Genomic DNA, 20,488 nt, shown 5'->3' with positions numbered 1-20,488 from the left:
GCGCGCACACTGCTGCCATTTAGTGGCCAAAATCTACATTGCACCTGGGCTGGAATAATGCATCATGGTCTTTCTCTTGCATTTCAAAGATGATGGTACAAAATTCAAAAGGCACTCACACATCTGAGCAATCTTATTTGCAGGTGCATGGCAACAGTATCGACCTCACAGCCATCGTCAGGAGCTTTGGAGAAGGCTGTGAGGCCGAGACGTAAGCTTATTAAAGATCAGTGATACTATCAAGAGCAGTGTGCAGTTTCCTTTTTCCTACGAAGATAATGGTACAAAAAAAACAGTTTTTTTCCTATGTATTATCTTTTACCAGATCTAATGTGTTAAATTCTCCTACATTCATTTCACATGTCCACAAACTTCAAAGTGTTTCCTTTCAAATGGTACCAATAACTTGCATATCCTTGCTTCAGGGCCTGAGCTACAGGCAGTTAGATTTGGGTTCTGAGCTACAGGCAGTTAGATTTGGGTTCTGAGCTACAGGCAGTTAGATTTGGGTTCTGAGCTACAGGCAGTTAGATTTGGGTTCTGAGCTACAGGCAGTTAGATTTGGGTCCTGAGTTACAGGCAGTTAGATTTGGGTTCTGAGCTACAGGCAGTTAGATTTGGGTTCTGAGCTACAGGCAGTTAGATTTGGGTCCTGAGCTACAGGCAGTTAGATTTGGGTCCTGAGCTCTAGGCAGTTAGATTTGGGTTCTGAGCTACAGGCAGTTAGATTTGGGTTCTGAGCTACAGGCAGTTAGATTTGGGTCCTGAGTTACAGGCAGTTAGATTTGGGTTCTGAGCTACAGGCAGTTAGATTTGGGTTCTGAGCTACAGGCAGTTAGATTTGGGTCCTGAGCTACAGGCAGTTAGATTTGGGTCCTGAGCTCTAGGCAGTTAGATTTGGGTTCTGAGCTACAGGCAGTTAGATTTGGGTTCTGAGTTACAGGCAGTTAGATTTGGGTTCTGAGCTACAGGCAGTTAGATTTGGGTTCTGAGCTACAGGCAGTTAGATTTGGGTTCTGAGCTACAGGCAGTTAGATTTGGGTTCTGAGCTACAGGCAGTTAGATTTGGGTTCTGAGCTACAGGCAGTTAGATTTGGGTTCTGAGCTACAGGCAGTTAGATTTGGGTATGTCATTTTTAGGCGAATATTGGAAAAAAGGGTCTGCAACTGAATCGGTGGAATGAAAATACCCCTGATTAGTACTAGACTCAAAATCTGATCCTTTGATTGGGTGAACAACATATATATTCATGCTGCAAAAACTCTGATAGGTTGGAGTTTATGAAGTTGTCATAATTACTGTGTAAGTCAATGGAAGGGGTGAGAACTAAGAGCCTCCTAGGTTTGTTATTGAAGTCAATGTACCCAGAGGAGGATGTAAGCTAGAGCTATCCTCCGACTACACCATGGTGCTACCCTACAGAGTGCTGTTGAGGCTACTGTAGACCTTCATTACAAAACAGTCTGTTTTAATCAATTATCTGCTGACGTGAATATATTCAGTATAGTTTTATCTAAAAAAGGATATATTTTTTAATGTTTCACTATTTACATTTTTATGAAATTCGATGAGGCTGATGCTCCTCCCCTTCTTCCTCTGTGAAGCCTCGCTGACCGTCAGTGACAGCTCTGACATTCCGTCATTCCCAACACCATTCCGGAAGGCTCCGTTCACCCCCAGTGCTCCAAGGTCTCCAAGGTGACAGGTTACCGGTGTTCTAGGAGCAGCTTGGTGATCCCATCTCTCCTGGAAGTTGTGTGTATTATGCCGGGTCAACACGGCCAGGGTGAGATTCCACCTCTCTGACACGCACGCATGCACATTCACACGCACACCACACATGGTATTAATAGAGATCATCTGTATCCCTCAACCATGTGACAGAAGACAGGAGGCAGGAGACAGGAGGCTGGAGACAAAATGCAGGAGGCACGAGACAGGAGGCAGGAGATAGGAGACAGGAGGCTGGAGACAGGAGGCAGGAGATAGGAGGCAGGAGATAGGAGGCAGGAGGCTGGAGACAGGAGGCAGGAGATAGGAGGCAGGAGGCTGGAGACAAGAGGCAGGAGGCTGAGACAGGAGGCAGGAGATAGGAGGCAGGAGGCTGGAGACAGGAGGCAGGAGGCTGGAGACAGGAGGCAGGAGGCTGGAGACAGGAGGCAGGAGGCAGGAGACAGGAGGCAGGAGGCAGGAGACAGGAGGCAGGAGGCTGGAGACAAAATGCAGGAGGCACGAGACAGGAGGCAGGAGATAGGAGACAGGAGGCAGGAGACAGGAGGTAGGAGACAAAAGTCAGGAGGCAGGAGACAGGAGACAGGAGGCAGGAGACAGGAGACAGGAGGCAGGAGACAGGAGACAGGAGGCAGGAGACAGGAGGCAGGAGACAAAAGACAGGAGGCAGGAGACAGGAGGCAGGAGACAAAAGACAGGAGACAGGAGACAGGAGGCAGGAGACAGGATGCAGGAGACAGGAGGCAGGAGACAGGAGGCAGGAGACAGGAGGCAGGAGACAAAAGACAGGAGACAGGAGGCAGGAGACAGGAGACAGGAGACAGGAGGCAGGAGACAGGATGCAGGAGACAGGAGGCAGGAGACAGGAGGCAGGAGACAGGAGACAGGAGGCAGGAGACAGGATGCAGGAGACAGGAGGCAGGAGACAGGAGGCAGGAGACAGGAGGCAGGAGACAGGAGGCAGGAGACAAACAAAAGACAGGAGACAGGAGGCAGGAGACAAAAGACAGGAGGCAGGAGAGAGGAGGCAGGAGGCAGGAGACAGGAGACAGGCATGTACTGAAGTGTTTAATAAATAACAGCATCATCATCAACAACAACAAAAAGTTGAATTCATGATGTACAGTGCCTTCGGATGGTATTCAAACCCCTTGACATTTTCCACATGTTGTTACTTTACAGCCTTACACTAAAATGGATTAAATAGTTTTCCCCTTCATCAATCTACACACAATACCCCGTAAAAAAATCGTTTTTCAGAAATTGTTGCTAATTTATATTTAAATAATGAAATAAAACAAATCACATTTAAGTAAGTTTTCAGACCCTTTACTTGTGCTTAGGGTCGTTGTCCTGTTGGAAGGTGAACCTTCGCCCCAGTCTAAGGTCCTCAGCACTCCAGAGCAGGTTTTCATCTAGGATCTCTCTGTACTTTGCTCTGTTCATCTTCCCCTTGATCCTGACTAGTCTCCCAGTCCCTGCTGCTGAAAAACATCCCCACAGCATGATGATGCCACCACGTTTCACCTTAGGGATGGTGCTAGGTTTCCTCCAGATGTGATGCTTGGTATTCAGGCCAAAGAGTTCAATCTTGTTTTCATCAGACCAGAGAATCTTGTTTCTTATGGTCTGACAGTCCTTTAGGTGCCTTTTGGCAAACTCCAAGTGGGCTGTCATGTGCCTTTTACTGAGGAGCTGCTTCCATCTGACCACTCTTCCATAAAGGCCTGATTGGTGGAGTGCTGCAGAGATGGTTGTCCTTCTGGAAGGTTCTCCCATCTCCACATGTGGAACTCTTACTCTGTCAGAGTGACCATCGGGTTCTTGGTCACCTCCCTGACCAAGGCCCTTCTTTCCTGATTGCTTAGTTAGGCCAGGCGGCCAGCTCTAGGAAGAGTCTTGGTGGTTCAATTTCGAGTCTCATATCAAAGGGTCTGAATACTTATGTAAATAAGGTATTTCTGTTGTGAATTTTAATACATTTGCAAAAATGTCTACAAACCTGTTTTCACTTTGTCATTATGGGGTATTGTGTGTAGTTAGATGAGCAATTTATTTTATTTGATTCATTTTCGAATAAGGCTGTAATGTAAGAAAATGTTGAAAAGGCAACGGGGTCTGAATAGTTATCGAAGGCACTGTATATATACACTTATTTAATATATATTCGACTGTATAAACTATAAATATGACATGCAGTCCTCATAAGTTAGAAGAACCAGAAATCTGACTGAGGTAGGGTAGGGAGAGGGGAAGGGGCTGGTCGGATACAGGTGAGTGTGTCTGTGTGTGGGAGTGTGTCTGTGTGTGGGAGTGTGTCTGTGTGTGGGAGTGTGTCTGTGTGTGGGAGTGTGTCTGTGTGTGGGAGTGTGTCTGTGTGTGGGAGTGTGTCTGTGTGTGGGAGTGTGTCTGTGTGTGGGAGTGTGTCTGTGTGTGGGAGGGGAGTCTAACACTACAATACATCTGTAGTGGCTGTTTCAAGGTTGTTTACGTGTCTGACTGTGCAATCGGTGTTTGTTGGTGTGTGTGTGTATATATATGGGTCCATAGTCCTAGGGGTGAGAGGTCAGTGCCTCCAGGACTTGCGGCTGAGGACACACACACACGCTGCGTTGATGCGTATCAGCCTCCACGCCGTCTGCTCCTTGGACTTGGTGAGCGCGCGCACGTACGTGTGCGTGTTGGTGCAGTACGAGTTCCAGTGACGGCTGTCGATGCCGCGGCACCCTGCTTTAGAAATGCCTCCACTGGCCCCTCCCCCAGCCCCAGCTCCACCCCCCGGGGGTGTGGCCACACGGCAGGTGGTCTCGTAGAAGAACTGTCTCTTGCGGACGTTGTCTATCTTCACCTCTGGCAGAACCTCCACCTCGTTGCCGGCGATGTCTGTGGCCTTGGTCAGGTTCCCCAACCACACGCTGATGCTGTCGCACACGGAGTATTCCCCCCTGTGCATGGGCTGACCCCCCGCTCTCCGCCTCACCCTCACTCCCCCATCCCTCACCCCTTCCTCCTCATCCCCTGTCTCCCCCCCCAGGGTGTGGTGAGAGGGGGGTACGTCGCTGAAGATGACGCGTGATGAGGTGCGGTACTTCCGCTTGCTGAACAGTTTGGGGTCCACCTCAGGGATGGAGGGGGAAGAGGAGGAGTCTGTCTCAGAGTGGCCCAGGGAAGAACTCCTGTCCTGGGGTAGAGAGGCTGGTCTGTGGGCCTGTCTGGTCCGGCTGGGTCTCTGCTGAGTATTCCTGTCTGCTGCTGGCTGCTCCTGCTGAGGTGACACTGACAGGCGGGCCATCCTCTGTAGTTCTGCTCTGCCATTGGCTGCTGTGTGGTGTTCTGCTCTGCCATTGGCTGCTGTGTGCTGTTCTGCTCTGCCATTGGCTGCCGTGTGCTGTTCTGCACTGTGGTTGGCAGCCACCGGGCCCAGGGCCCCTTCCATGTTCAGTACAGCCTGGATGCCAATGAGCAGGAGCACCAACAGCAACGACCTCATGGGCACACGTCCTGTCAACAACAACACACGTCATGTCAACAACAACACACATCCTGTCAACAACAACACATGTCCTGTCAACAACACACATCCTGTCAACAACAACACATGTCCTGTCAACAACACACATCCTGTAAACAATAGCAACACAAGACCTGTCAACAACAACATACCCTGTCAACAACAACACACCCTGTCAACCCGAACACACCCTGTCAACAACAACACACGTCCTGTCAACAACAATACACGTCCTGTAAACAATAACAACACAAGACCTGTCAACAACAACACATGGCCTGTAAACAACAACACACCCTGTCAACAACAACACACCCTGTCAACAACAACACACGTCCTGTCAACAACAACACACGTTCTGTCAACAACAACACACGTCCTGTCAACAACAACACATATTCTGTCAACAACACATATCCTGTAAACAATAGCAACACAAAACCTGTCAACAACAACATTCCCTGTCAACAACAACACACACTGTCAACAACAACACACCCTGTCAACAACAACACATGTCCTGTAAACAACAACAACACATGTCCTGTCAACAACAACACACACCTGTCAACAATAACACATCGCCTGTCAACAACAACACACGTCCTGTCAACAACACATGCCCTGTCAACAACAACACACGCCCTGTCAACAACAACACATGTCCTGTCAACAACAACACACCCTGTCAACAACAACACACCCTGTCAACAACAACACACGTCCTGTCAACAACAACACACGTCCTGTCAACAACAACACACGTCCTGTCAACAACAACACATATTCTGTCAACAACACATATCCTGTAAACAATAGCAACACAAAACCTGTCAACAACAACATTCCCTGTCAACAACAACACACACTGTCAACAACAACACACACTGTCAACAACAACACACCCTGTCAACAACAACACACCCTGTCAACAACAACACATGTCCTGTAAACAACAACAACACATGTCCTGTCAACAACAACACACACCTGTCAACAATAACACATCGCCTGTCAACAACAACACACGTCCTGTCAACAACAACACACGTCCTGTCAACAACAACCCATGCCCTGTCAACAACAACACACGCCCTGTCAACAACAACACATGTCCTGTCAACAACAACACACCCTGTCAACAACAACAACATGGGACCTGTCAACAACAACACACGTCCTGTCACAATAGCAAAACATGTCAAGTCCTGTCAACAACAACATACGACCTGTCAACAATAAAAAACCACATCCTGTCAACAACAACACACGTCCTGTCAACAACAACACACACCCTGTGAACAATAACAACACACCCTGTCAACAACAACCCACGTCCGGTCAAAAACAACACACGTCCTGTCAACAACAACACACGTCCTGTCAACAATAACAACACAAGTCAAGTCCTGTCAACAACAACACACGTCCTGTCAACAAGAACAACACAAGTCAAGTCCTGTCAACAACAACTCACGTCCTGTCAACAATAACAACACAAGTCAAGTCCTGTCAACAACAACACACGTCCTGTCAACAAGAACAACACAAGTCAAGTCCTGTCAACAACAACACATTTCCTGTCAACAACAACACACGACCTGTCAACAATAACACACGTTCTGTCAACAATAACAACACAAGTCAAGTCCTGTCAACAACAACACACGTTCTGTCAACAACAACAACACAAGTCAAGTCTGTCAACAACAACACACGACCTGTCAACAATAACAACCCACCTCCTGTCAACAACAACAGACGACCTGTCAACAACAACACACGTTCTTTCAACAATAACAACACAAGTCAATTCCTGTCAACAACAACACACGTCCGGTCAACAAGAACAACACACGTCCTGTCAACAACAACACACGACCTGTCAACAACAAAACATGTCCTGTCAACAACAACACACGCCCTGTCAACAACAAAACATGTCCTGTCAACAACAACACACGCCCTGTCAACAATTACAACACACGTCCTGTCAACAACAACACACGACCTGTCAACAACAACACACGTGCTGACAACAACACACGTCCTTTCATAAACATAAAGATATAAAACTGTATTTTTTTGTGAAGAATCAACAACAAGTGGGACACAATCATGAAGTGGAACGACATTTATTGGATATTTCAAACTTTTTGAACAAATCAAAAACTGAAAAAAAAACTGAAAAATTGGGTGTGCAAAATTATTCAGCCCCCTTAAGTTAATACTTTGTAGCGCCACCTTTTGCTGCGATTACAGCTGTAAGTCGCTTGGGGTATGTCTCTATCAGTTTTGCACATATTTTATATCTTTATGTTTGAAGCCTGAAATGTGGCAAAAGGTCGCAAAGTTCAAGGGGGCCGAATACTTTCGCAAGGCACTGTATACACCACCCACCATACACAAACACTCTCACACCCTCTCACACACTCTCACACCCTCTCACACACTCTCACAAACTCTCACACACTCTCATACCCTCTCACACACTCTTACACACTTTCACACACTCTCACACACTCTCAAACCATCTCACACACTCTCACACACTCTCACACCCTCTCACACACTTTCACACACTCTCACACACTCTCACACACTCTCACAGTTCTCACACACTCTCACACACTCTCACAGTTCTCACACACTCTCACACATTCTCACACCCTCTCACACCCTCTCCCACACTCTCACACCCTTTCACACACTCACACACACTCTCACATCCTCTCACAGTTCTCACACACTCTCACACACTCTCAAACAATCTCACACATTCTCACACACTCTCACACCCTCTCACACCCTCTCACACACTCTCACACCCTCTCACACCCTCTCACACCCTCTCACACACTCTCACACCCTCTCACACCCTCTCACACACTCTCACACCCTCTCACACCCTCTCACACACTCTCACACCCTTTCACACACTCACACACACTCTCACATCCTCTCACAGTTCTCACACACTCTCACACACTCTCAAACAATCTCACACACTCTCACACCCTCTCACACCCTCTCACACACTCTCACACCCTCTCACACACTCTCACACCCTCAATGGACGCATCCACAAATACAGGCACGTGTATGTGCATTTGTACTTTTATGTCTATACATTTCTGACATAGTGAGAACAGCAAATAGTGAGAACACCTTGCCTGTTAATACATACAGGGAGGAGACGATTACATGGCTCTATACAGGAAGTAGAAAATAACATGGCTCTATACAGGAAGTAGAAAATAACATGGCTCTATACAGGAAGTAGAAAATAACATGGCTCTATACAGGAAGTAGAAAATAGCATGGCTCTATACAGGGAGTAGAAAATAACATGGCTCTATACAGGAAGTAGAAAATAACATGGCTCTATACAGGAAGTAGAAAATAACATGGCTCTATACAGGGAGTAGAAAATAACATGGCTCTATACAGGAAGTAGAAAATAACATGGCTCTATACAGGGAGTAGAAAATAACATGGTTCTATACAGTGGAGGTCTCCCTGAACAGGTCTCCCTGAACTGGCTGTAGTGTGGAGGTCTACCTGAACAGGTCTACCTGAACAGGTCTACCTGAACTGGCTGTAGTGTGGAGGTCTCCCTGAACTGGCTGTAGTGTGGAGGTGTCCCTGAACAGGTCTCATTGAACAGGATGTAGTGTAGTGTGGAGATCTCCCTGAACAGGTCTCCCTGAACTTGCTGTAGTGTGGAGGTCTACCTGAACTGGCTGTAGTGTGGAGGTCTCCTTGAACAGGTCTCCCTGAACTGGCTGTAGTGTGGAGGTCTCCCTAAACAAGTCTCCCTGAACTGGCTGTAGTGTGGAGGTCTCATTGAACTCACATCACATACACATACAGCCCCAGAGGCCATGGCCCAGAGAACATGTTTTAAGGCACCTGGCTGGGCTGCTATAGGTTTTTAGGTTTCCGCTGTGCAGGGAGGAGGTATGTTTAGGTTAATCTGAAGTTGGGTTTATTTCTGCTTTACTTTCTAACGTTCTAAAGTTATTTTGTTGAGGACATCAATCCAATCAAGCAGCGCACAGAGAATATTGTTATGACATACTTTGGTCAGGTACATTAGGGATAACACTATGCTCTCTCTCTCTCTCTCTCTCTCTCTCTCTCTCTCTCTCTCTCTCTCTCTCTCTCTCTCTCTCTCTCTCTCTCTGTGTCTCTGTCTCTCCCTCCCTCCTTCTCCCTCTCTCTCTCTCTCTCCCTCCCTCCTTCTCCCTCTCTCTCTCTCTCTCGCTCTCTCTCTCTCGCTCTCTCTCTCCCTCTCTCTCTCCCTCCCTCCTTCTCCCTCTCTCTCTCTCTCTCTCTCTCTCTCTCTCTCTCCCTCCCTCCTTCTCCCTCTCTCTCTCTCTCTCTCTCTCTCTCGCTCTCTCTCTCTCTCTCTCTCTCTCTCTCTCTCCCTCCCTCCTTCTCCCTCTCTCTCTCTCTCTCTCTCTCTCTCTCTCTCTCTCTCTCTCTCTCTCTCTCTCTCTCTCTCCCCTCCCCTCTTCCTCTGTCTGTTTTCCTTTTCCCCCTCTCTCTCTCTCTCTCTCTCTCTCCCCCTCTCTCTCTTTCTTTCTCTCTCGATCACTCTCTCCCTCCATCCCTCTTTCCCTCTCTCCCCTTTTCCACTCCCCCTTTTCCTCTCCCTCTCTTTCTCTCTCTCTCTCTCTCTCTCTCACATCTGTCCTTGATTGAGCTATTTGGATCCTAATGATACAAAGCTTTAGAACACACAGCACACAGTAGATTGTGGTTTAGTCATCTCCTCTGGTCCCATTGTGACCAGGGTGCTGATCTGAAACACACACACACACACACACACACACACACACACACACACACACACACACACACACACGGTCATCCCCAAAGCCAACACCTGCTTTGGCCGGCTTTCCTTCCAGTTCTCTGCTGCCAATGCCTGGAACAAATTGCAAATATCACTGAAGTTGGAAACTCATATCTCCCTCACTAACTTTAAGCTTCAGCTGTCAGAGCAGCTTACTGCAGCTGTACACAGCCCATCTGTAAGTAGCCCATCCATCCAACTACCTACTTCATCCCCATATTTGTTTTTGTTTTTCTGCTCTTTTGTACACCAGTATTTCTACTTGCACATCCTCATCTGCACATTCTATCACTCCAGTGTTAATTGCTAAATTGTAATTTCTTCGCCACTATGGCCTTAGATCCTTACCTCCTGTCAGATTTCGAAGGCGTGCACATCACCCACCGCTTCCAAGTATATTACTCGCCAATGTCCAGTCTCTAGACAACAAGGTAGAAATTAGGGAAGGGTTGCTTTCCAGAGAGACAACAGGGATTGTTACATACTCTGTTTCACAGAAACATGGCTCTCTCGGGATATGTTGTCTGAGTCGGTACAGCCACCGGGTTTCTCTATGCGTTGTGCCGACAGATATAAACATCTCTCTGGGAAGAAGAAGGGCGGGGGTGTGTGCTTCATGATTAACGAGTCATGTCATAATTGTAATAACATACAGGAACTCAAGTCCTTTTTTTCACCTGACCTATAATTCTTCACAATCAAATGCCGACATATTATCTCCCAAGATAATTCTCGTCAGTTATTGTCACAGCCATGTAAACCCCCCCCCCTCAAACAGATACCACGACGGCCCTCAAGGAACTTCACTGGACTCTATGCAAACTGGAAACCATATATCCTGAGGCTGCACTTATTTAGCTTGGTATTTTAACAAAGGAAATTTGACAACAAGGCTACCTAAAGTCTATCAGCATATTGATTGTAGCTCTCGCGCTGGAAAATCACTGGATCACTGCTACTCTAACTTCCTCGATGTATACAAGGCCCTCCCCCGCCCTCCTTTTGGCAAATCTGACGACGACTCCATTTTGCTCCTCCCATCCTATAGGCAGAAACTCAAACAGGATGTACAATAACTATTCAAAGATGGTCTGCCCAATCGGAATCCATGATTCAAGATTGTTTTGATCACGCGGACTGGGACATGTTCCGGGTAGCCTCAGATAATAATATTGATTTATACGATGATTCTGTGATTGAGTTTATAAGGAAGTCCATAAGAGATTTTGTACCCAATGTGACTATTAAAACCTACCCTAACCAGAAACTGTATACAGATGGCAGCATTCGCACAAATCTCCCAATCACGCCTGGTTGTGATAGAGCCTGGCTTTGAACAAGGGTGTGTGTAGTGACGCCACTGAGATGTCTTAGACTGCTGTACCACTCAGGAACCTAGTCAAGGACCATATCACCTCCACCTTACCTGCCACCCTAGACCCACTTCAACTTGCATACCACCCCAACAGGTCCACAGACGATGCAATCGCCATCACACTGCACATTGCCCTATCACATCTGGACAGGAGGAATACCTATGTAAGAATGCTGTTCATTGACTACAGCTCAGCATTCAACACCATAGTACCCTCCAAGCTCACCATTAAGCTGGAGGCCCTGGGTCTCAAACCCGCCCTGTGCCATTGGGTCCTGGACTTCCTGACTGGCCACCCCCAGGTGGTGAAGGTAGAAAACAACATTTATCTTCACTGTTCCTTAACACTGGGGCCCCACAAGGGTGTGTGATCACCCCCCTCCTGTACTCTCTGTTCACCCATGACTGCATCGCCATGCATACCTCCAACTCAATCATCAAGTTTGCAGATGACACAACACTAGTAGGCCTGATTAACAACAATGATGAGACAGCCTACAGGGAGGAGGTGAGGGCACTCAGAGTGTGGCGTCAGGAAAACAGCAGAGGGAGCACCCCCCTATCCACATCGACAGGACAGCAGTGGAGAAGGTGGGAAGTTCTTCCGCGTACACATCACAGACAAACTGAATTGATCCACCCACACAGACAGTGTGGTGAAGAAAGCGCCATAGCGCCTCTTCAACCTCAGGAAGCTGAAGAAATTTGGCTTGTCACCTAAAACCCTCACAAACTTTTACAGATGCACAATTGAGAGCATCCTGTCAGGCTGTATCACAGCCTGGTACGGCAACTGCTCCGCCCTCAACTACAGGGCTCTCCAGAGGGTGGTGGGGTCTGCACAACGCATCACCGGGGGCAAACTACCTGCCCTCCAGGAGACCTACACCACCCGATGTCACAGGAATGCCATAAAGATAATCAAGGACATCAACCACCCGAGCCACTGCCTGTTCACCCCGCCATCATCTGAAGGTGAGATCAGTACAGGTGTATCAAAGCTGGGACCGAGAGACTGAAAAACAGCTTCTATCTCAAGGCCATCAGACTGTTAAACAGCCACCACTAACACATAGAGGCTGCTGCCAACACACTGACTCAACTCAGAGAGGCTGCTGCCAACATTGACTAAAATCATTGGCACTTCATCCCATATGTATATACTGTATTTTATACCATCTATAGCATCTTGCCAAGGCCACTCTGTTATTGTTCATATTTATATATTCTTATTCCATCCCTTTACTTAGATTTGTGTGTATCAGGTAGTTGTTGTGGAACTGTCAGATTACTTGTTAGATATTCTGCACTGTTGGAACTAGAAGCACAAGCATTTTGCTGCACCATACATTTAGCAATAACATCTGCTAACCATGTGTATGTAACCAATAACATCTGCTAACCATGTGTATGTAGCCAATAACATCTGCTAACCATGTGTATGTAACCAATAACATCTGCTAACCATGTGTATGTAGCCAATAACATCTGCTAACCATGTGTATGTAGCCAATAACATCTGCTAACCATGTGTATGTAGCCAATAACATCTGCTAACCATGTGTATGTAACCAATAACATCTGCTAACCATGTGTATGTAACCAATAACATCTGCTAACCATGTGTATGTGACCATTAACATCTGCTAACCATGTGTATGTGACCAATACATTTTTAAAAAATGTATTTGATTTATTACACAGTACAACACTATAAAACACGGTTCAACACGGTTCAACACGGTTCAACACTATAAAACACGGTTCAACACGGTTCAACACGGTTCAACACGGTTCAACACTATAAAACACGGTTCTATAAAACACGGTTCAACACGGTTCAACACGGTTCAACACGGTAAAACATAAAACACGGTTCAACACGGTTCAACACTATAAAACACGGTTCAACACAACACGGTTCAACAAAACACGGTTCAACACGGTTCAACACTATAAAACACGGTTCAACACAACACGGTTCAACACGGTTCAACACTATAAAACACGGTTCAACACTTAAAACACGGTTCAACACTATAAAACACGGTTCAACACTGTAAAACACGGTTCAACATAAAACACGGTTCAACACTGTAAAACACGGTTCAACACGGTTCAACACGGTTCAACACTGTAAAACACGGTTCAACACTATAAAACACGGTTCAACACGGTTCAACACGGTACAACACTGTAAAACACGGTTCAACACGGTTCAACACGGTTCAACACTATAAAACACGGTTCAACACTATAAAACACGGTTCAACACTGTAAAACACGGTTCAACACTATAAAACACGGTTCAACACTATAAAACACGGTTCAACACTATAAAACACGGTTCAACACTAAAACACGGTTCAACACTGTAAAACACGGTTCAACACTATAAAACACGGTTCAACACTGTAAAACACGGTTCAACACTATAAAACACGGTTCAACACTGTAAAACACGGTTCAACACTATAAAACACGGTTCAACACTATAAAACACGGTTCAACACGGTTCAACAACACGGTACAACACTGTAAAACACGGTTCAACACGGTTAAAACACGGTTCAACACTATAAAACACGGTTCAACACGGTAAAACACGGTTAAAACACGGTTCAACACTATAAAACACGGTTCTATAAAACACGGTTCAACATAAAACACGGTTCAACACTATAAAACACGGTTCAACACTGTAAAACACGGTTCAACACTATAAAACACGGTTCTATAAAACACGGTTCAACATAAAACACGGTTCAACACTATAAAACACGGTTCAACACTATAAAACACGGTTCAACACTATAAAACACGGTTCAACACTTCAACACGGTTCAACACTAAAACACGGTTCAACACTATAAAACACGGTTCAACACTATAAAACACGGTTCAACACTATAAAACACGGTTCAACACTATAAAACACGGTTCAACACTATAAAACACGGTTCAACACTATAAAACACGGTTCAACACTATAAAACACGGTTCAACACTCAACACTGTAAAACAAAAAACACGGTTCAACACTGTAAAACACGGTTCAACACTGTAAAACACGGTTCAACACGGTTCAACACGGTTCAACACTGTAAAACACGGTTCAACACTATAAAACACGGTTCAACACTGTAAAACACGGTTCAACACGGTTCAACACGGTTCAACACTGTAAAAAAACACGGTTCAACACTATCAACAAACACGGTTCAACACTGTAAAACACGGTTCAACACTGTAAAACACGGTTCAACACGGTTCAACACGGTTCAACACTGTAAAACACGGTTCAACACTATAAAACACGGTTCAACACTGTAAAACACGGTTCAACACTATAAAACACGGTTCAACACTATAAAACACGGTTCTATAAAACACGGTTCAACACTATAAAACACGGTTCTGTAAAACACGGTTCAACACTATAAAAAAACACGGTTCAACACGGTTCAACACTATAAAACACGGTTCAACACTATAAAACACGGTTCAACACTATAAAACACGGTTCAACACTATAAAACACGGTTCTATAAAACACGGTTCAACACTATAAAACACGGTTCAACACAACACGGTTCAACACGGTTCAACACTAAAACATCAACAAAACGGTTCAACGGTTCAACACGGTTCAACACGGTTCAACACTATAAAACACGGTTCAACACTATAAAACACGGTTCAACACTGTAAAACACGGTTCAACACGGTTCAACACTGTAAAACACGGTTCAACACGGTTCAACACTGTAAAACACGGTTCAACACGGTTCAACACTATAAAACACTGTTCAACGCGATTCAACGCGATTCAACACAGTATTAATAGGGAGCAAACAGTTGCTGGTTCTGAGAGTATTTGACAACCAGCTGACCTGGACATCAGTTGGAACCTGTCAACAACATTACAGGACCTGGTGCTCCAGGAACTTGTGACCATTCAGTTCTTAGAAGACATGTGGAATACATGGTGTAGGGTTGCAAAATGACAGTAACTTTTTCTAAAATTCCCATGTTTTTTCAGAATTCCCATATTGGTAGATCCCCAGCATCAGGACATCTGGAGTCCTCCAACCAGCAGTTTACAACCCTGCTGTTCACAAAGCCTGAACTATTGAATATGTGTCTAGAAAATGGTATAATTTAGAGTACTGTTCTTCTGTCAGTATTTTATCAGTCTGTTCCCTATTAGTCAGTAGTACAGGTCTCTGTTAAGAGATGTGGATCAACACACTCCCACAGACAGATGGCAGACACATACACACACAGACAGAGAGCGCAACGACAGGAAGGAGGGATTATGAAGGAGTGTGAAAGACTAATGGAGCTGGAGAGAGAGAGAGAGAGAGAGAGAGAGAGAGAGAGAGAGAGAGAGAGAGAGAGAGAGAGAGAGAGAGAGAGAGAGAGAGAGAGAGAGAGAGAGAGAGAGAGAGAGAGAGAGAGAGAGAGAGAGAGAGAGAGAGAGAGAGAGAGAGAGAGAGAGAGAGAGAGAGAGAGAGAGAGAGAGACACATCAACACCACAGGTAACTTTCACAGTGACCAGGCAAGAAGGGCCTTCTATGCCATCAAAAGGAACATCAAATTCAACATAACAATTAGGATTTGGCTAAAAATACTTGAATCAGTCATAGAACTTTATGGTTGTGAGGTCTGGGGTCTGCTCACCAAACAAGAATTCACAAAAATGGGACAAACACCAAATTGAGATTCTGCATGCAGAATTCTGCAAAAATATCTTCAGTGTACAACATAAAATACCAAATAATGCATGCAGAGCAGAATTAGGCCGATACCCACTAATTATCAACCACCTAATAGGAAGTGATTCCCAAACCTTCCATAACAAAGCCCTCACCTACAGAGAGATTAACCTGAGATTAAGAGTCCACTATGCAAACGGAATAGCTGACCACTGTGACTGACCCAAAATTAAGGAAAGCTTTGACTATGTACAGACTCAGTGAGCATAGCCTTGCTATTGAGAAATGTCACCGTAGGCAGACCTGGCTCTCAAGAGAAGACAGGCTTTGTGCTCACTGCCCACAAAATGAGGTGGAAACTGAGCTGCACTTCCTAACCTCCTGTCCAACATATGACCATATTAGAAAGACATATTTCCCTCAGATTACACAGATCTACAAAGAATTCGAAAACAAACCCAATTTTGAGAAACTCCCATATCTACTGGGTGAAATTCCACAGTGTTCCATCACAGCAGCAAGATTTGTGACCTGTTGCCACAAGAAAAGGGCAACCAGTGAAGAACAAACACCATTGTAAATACAACCCATATTTATGTTTACTTATTTTCCCTTTTGTACTTTAACTATTTGCACATCATTACAACAATGTATATAGACATAATATGACATTTGAAATGTCTTTATTCTTTGGGAACTTCTGTGAGTGTAATGTTTACTGTTTATTTTTATTGTTTATTTAGCTTTGTTTATTATCTACTTCACCTGCTTTGACAATGTTAACATATGTTTCCATGCCAATAAAGCCCTTTGAATTGAATTGAATTGAATTGAGAGAAAGAGAGAGAGGGGGCTAGGGGGAGAGGGAGAGAGGGGGAAAACCCAAAGTAAACACATTCTCTCTCTCTTTCATCAGCGGCGTGGTTCCTCTCCTCCTTTCATCCTGTCGGATAATGAAGGAAAGTCTCTCTTTCTCTCTCCTCTCAGTCGACGTCCTTGGTGATGAATATGAATTGAATTACTACAGCGTCTGTAAAGGATTTAGTCCTCCCTAACACACATGGCAAGTACAATAGTAAGATATTCCACAGAGAACAAACCTTTAAAATTGGCACATTTACGATCAAATTCTGAACTGTATGTTGAGCTGAGAGGATTGAATACTGAACTGTATGTTGAGCTGAGAGGGTTGAATACTGAACTGTAGGTTGAGTTGAGAGGGTTCCACCACGCACTCCCATGCACGTTCCACTGTGTCTAGTCTGTTCCCATCATCACAACAGCCATGTTAAACCCATTGAGCAGCACCTGCTGTCCATCAGCAACACTTCAAACACTAACAGACACAGAGCTAGAGAGAGAGTGAGGGAGAGAGAGAGAGAGGGAGAGAGCGGAGGGGGATAGAGAGGGGGGGGCAGAGAGAGAGAGAGAGAGAGCGGAGGGGGATAGAGAGGGGGGCAGAGAGAGAGAGGGGGGAGAGAGAGAGAGAGAGAGAGCGGAGGGGGATAGAGAGGGGGAGAGAGAGAGAGAGAGAGAGAGAGAGGGGAGAGAGAGAGAGAGAGAGCGGAGGGGGATAGAGAGGGGGCAGAGAGAGAGAGAGAGAGAGAGAGAGAGAGAGAGCGGAGGGGGATAGAGAGGGGGCAGAGAGAGAGAGAGCGGAGGGGGATAGAGAGGGGGCAGAGAGAGAGAGGCGGAGGGGGATAGAGAGGGGGCAGAGAGCGGAGGGGGATAGAGAGGGGGGCAGAGAGAGAGAGCGGAGGGGGATAGAGAGAGGTGGGGCAGAGAGAGAGGTGGGGAGGGGGGAGAGAGAAAGGGGGAGAGACGGGGAAGAGAAACAGACAGAGAGAGAGAAGGGGAGATGAGGAGAGCAAAAGAGAGTGAACCAGTAAACCACATAGAGACAACCCTCTGATCCAGCAGCTCTCTACATTTCTGATGACAAATAATGCACCACAGAACATCTCAACTGACCAGAGTCTTCAATAAGACAACAACTGTTTTCAATGTAAACATTAAATAGACAATGTAGACTTCCTGTCCAGGGGATGTACTTGTACATTAAGCTGCCCCACTCTACAGAAACAGGAGATGGGCTCCTGCCCTGTGGGCTCCTGCCCTATTGGCCATTCTGGCTATAATCTCCCGTGGGCAGATTCTGAGTGTAGACCGAAGAATCTGCCGGGACTGAATGGGATACGTGGGATAACGAGCTGCAGTAGTTCCGTAGTTCGTTTTTTAGTTTTAGCTGAGAGTTTCCTTTTGTGAGGGTGGAGATTTCAAACTTTCAATTTGTAACACGAATAGACCCAAAAGTGAATCAGCTGACCAAGTTTGAGATTTTAGTTCTGGGTTAACCGATATTATTCTGCCAAATAAGGCTAGTTATACAGTCTAAGTAATGAATATATTAACATTCTAGATTAAAATAATTCATTGTGTTAAATTTGATCACATAAGAATAATGTAAATGCCAAGACTGTGATTTGGCTAGGGGCATCAGTAGACTGTCTCTGGGGAGGACTGACTGTCTGTGATTTGGCTTGGGGCAAATAATTTGTAGACTGCAAATTGACAGCAAGAAACCCAAACAAATACAATATTTGACTAAAACATCATTTCAAACCTGATGCTTGTATACAATCACATCTCTCTATAAGGCTTGTATACAATCACATCTCTCTATAATGCGTAGGAATACAGATTTCCAAAAAATAAAATCACTTGTAACTGATTTCCTGGTGTTTTACTGTCTTTTATGTACTACAATGAAAATTCTAAATTATTAATATTTTTGCTCAGAAAACTTGGAGGGCTAAATAAAATCCATTTGTCCCGCGGGGCTTCCTGTTGGGGAACCCTGGTCTGGAGTCTGGATATCAGCTTCATCTGAATGGAACAGACAGGTCCATAAACAGACAGGTTTGTCCTGGGAATCCCATAATCCCACAGGAGTGTTCAGGGAAAACAATGGGAACAGAACAGGGATCTGGAGGAGACCAGAGTTAGGGAGGGGCTCAGTAACTCATGTCTCAGTAACTCATCTCATTTAACCCCCCCCCCCGCTCTCTTTGTCCTCTGTGTACCTGCCTAATGCTGTGGTCCGATTCACTCTCTCTCTCTCTCTCTCTCTCTCTCTCTCTCTCTCTCTCTCAATTCAATTCGCTTTATTGGCATGACGTAACAATGTACATATTGCCAAAGCTTATTTTGGATATTTACAATTTAAAAAATTGTCAACGGGACAACAGTAACAACAATAACCAGGGGTCAAAATAACCATACATTCAACAATAACAATAAGTATACAGTAGAGGACATGTGCAGGTAAGGATGTTGTACATCCTTACTGGGCAGTAGGTGAATCTCCCCAAAGAGTCCCCCCATTACCTACCATGACAAAGTACAGACCCAGGCTTCTACAGAGCTGCAAAAGATCCCTTCCATTTTTGTTGACGGTGCTGTCACTGTTGTTTCTATGGGGAGATTAAGACAGTTAGAGACACTATGGCCTGTAATAAATCTGTCCCCTCGTGTGCTCGTTAGATCAGGTAGTATTCCTGTGCACGCATTTGTGTCCCCACAGATGAGCACATTTCTCTCTCTCTCTCTCTCTCTCTCTCTCTCTCTCTCTCTTCTCTCTTAATTCAATTCAATTCAAGGGGCTTTATTGGCATGGGAAACATGTGTTAACATCTCTCCCTTTCTCTCTGCTTTTGCTCCCCATGTTTACAGGCATTGTTGGGGTCATATTGTCTACTGAAGTATGCACCTCCATCAGTCTAATTCTCAGGCTGTTGCAGGAGCTTGACATAATGTTCCCTTTTCTTCCTGAGACGTAAAGACAGCTTCCTTGTGTGTGTATTCTTGGCCAATCAAGAGTGAGTGTGCTGGTTTACCCATTGAGTGTGTGAGAGTTGTGTGCTAACCAGTGGTATAAAGTACTTATTAAGTTAAAATACATTAAAGTACTACTTGTTTTTTTATTTTTAAAAATTAGGGGTGTGGGCGGGGGTAACTGTATTTTACTTGACTATTTATATTTTTTGTCAACTTTTACTTCTTTACATTCCTGAAGAAAATAATGTACTTTTTACTCCCTACATTTTTCCTGACACCCAAAAGTACTGGAAAATGTTGAATGATAAGCAGGTCAGGAAAATGGTCCAATTCACGCAATGATCAACAAAATATCCCTGGTCATCCTACTGTATCTGATTTGGCAGACTCACTAAACACAAATGCTTCTTTACATGGGACTACACACCAGACCCCCTGGACCTAAATTTTATC

At 45.2% G+C, this 20,488-nt stretch overlaps 1 protein-coding gene across 3 annotated transcripts in view; it reads right to left on the bottom strand.

The window, feature by feature from the left end:
• Nucleotides 1-3,779: 3,779 nt before the first annotated feature.
• The window catches only part of LOC112222421 (nerve growth factor), an 82,546-nt gene continuing 65,837 nt past the window's right edge, over nucleotides 3,780-20,488 (bottom strand). The window contains exons 2-3 of one of the 3 annotated variants that reach the window (XM_042304337.1): nucleotides 19,590-19,671; nucleotides 3,780-5,233 (exon numbers count right to left, since the gene is read on the bottom strand). In XM_042304337.1, coding sequence (XP_042160271.1) covers nucleotides 4,299-5,222 — 924 coding nt within the window. In that variant the 5' untranslated portion in view covers nucleotides 5,223-5,233; nucleotides 19,590-19,671 and the 3' untranslated portion in view covers nucleotides 3,780-4,298. Of the gene's footprint in view, nucleotides 5,234-10,452; nucleotides 10,863-19,589; nucleotides 19,672-20,488 lie in introns of those variants that run through there. The other 2 variants (XM_024385221.2, XM_042304336.1) reach the window with 2 other exon arrangements.

Source organism: Oncorhynchus tshawytscha, linkage group LG22 (assembly GCF_018296145.1).
Source record: "Oncorhynchus tshawytscha isolate Ot180627B linkage group LG22, Otsh_v2.0, whole genome shotgun sequence".
NCBI classification, from domain to species: domain Eukaryota; kingdom Metazoa; phylum Chordata; class Actinopteri; order Salmoniformes; family Salmonidae; genus Oncorhynchus; species Oncorhynchus tshawytscha.
The sequence above is the reverse complement of the archived record's forward strand: the minus strand, read 5'-3'. Positions and strand labels throughout refer to the sequence as shown.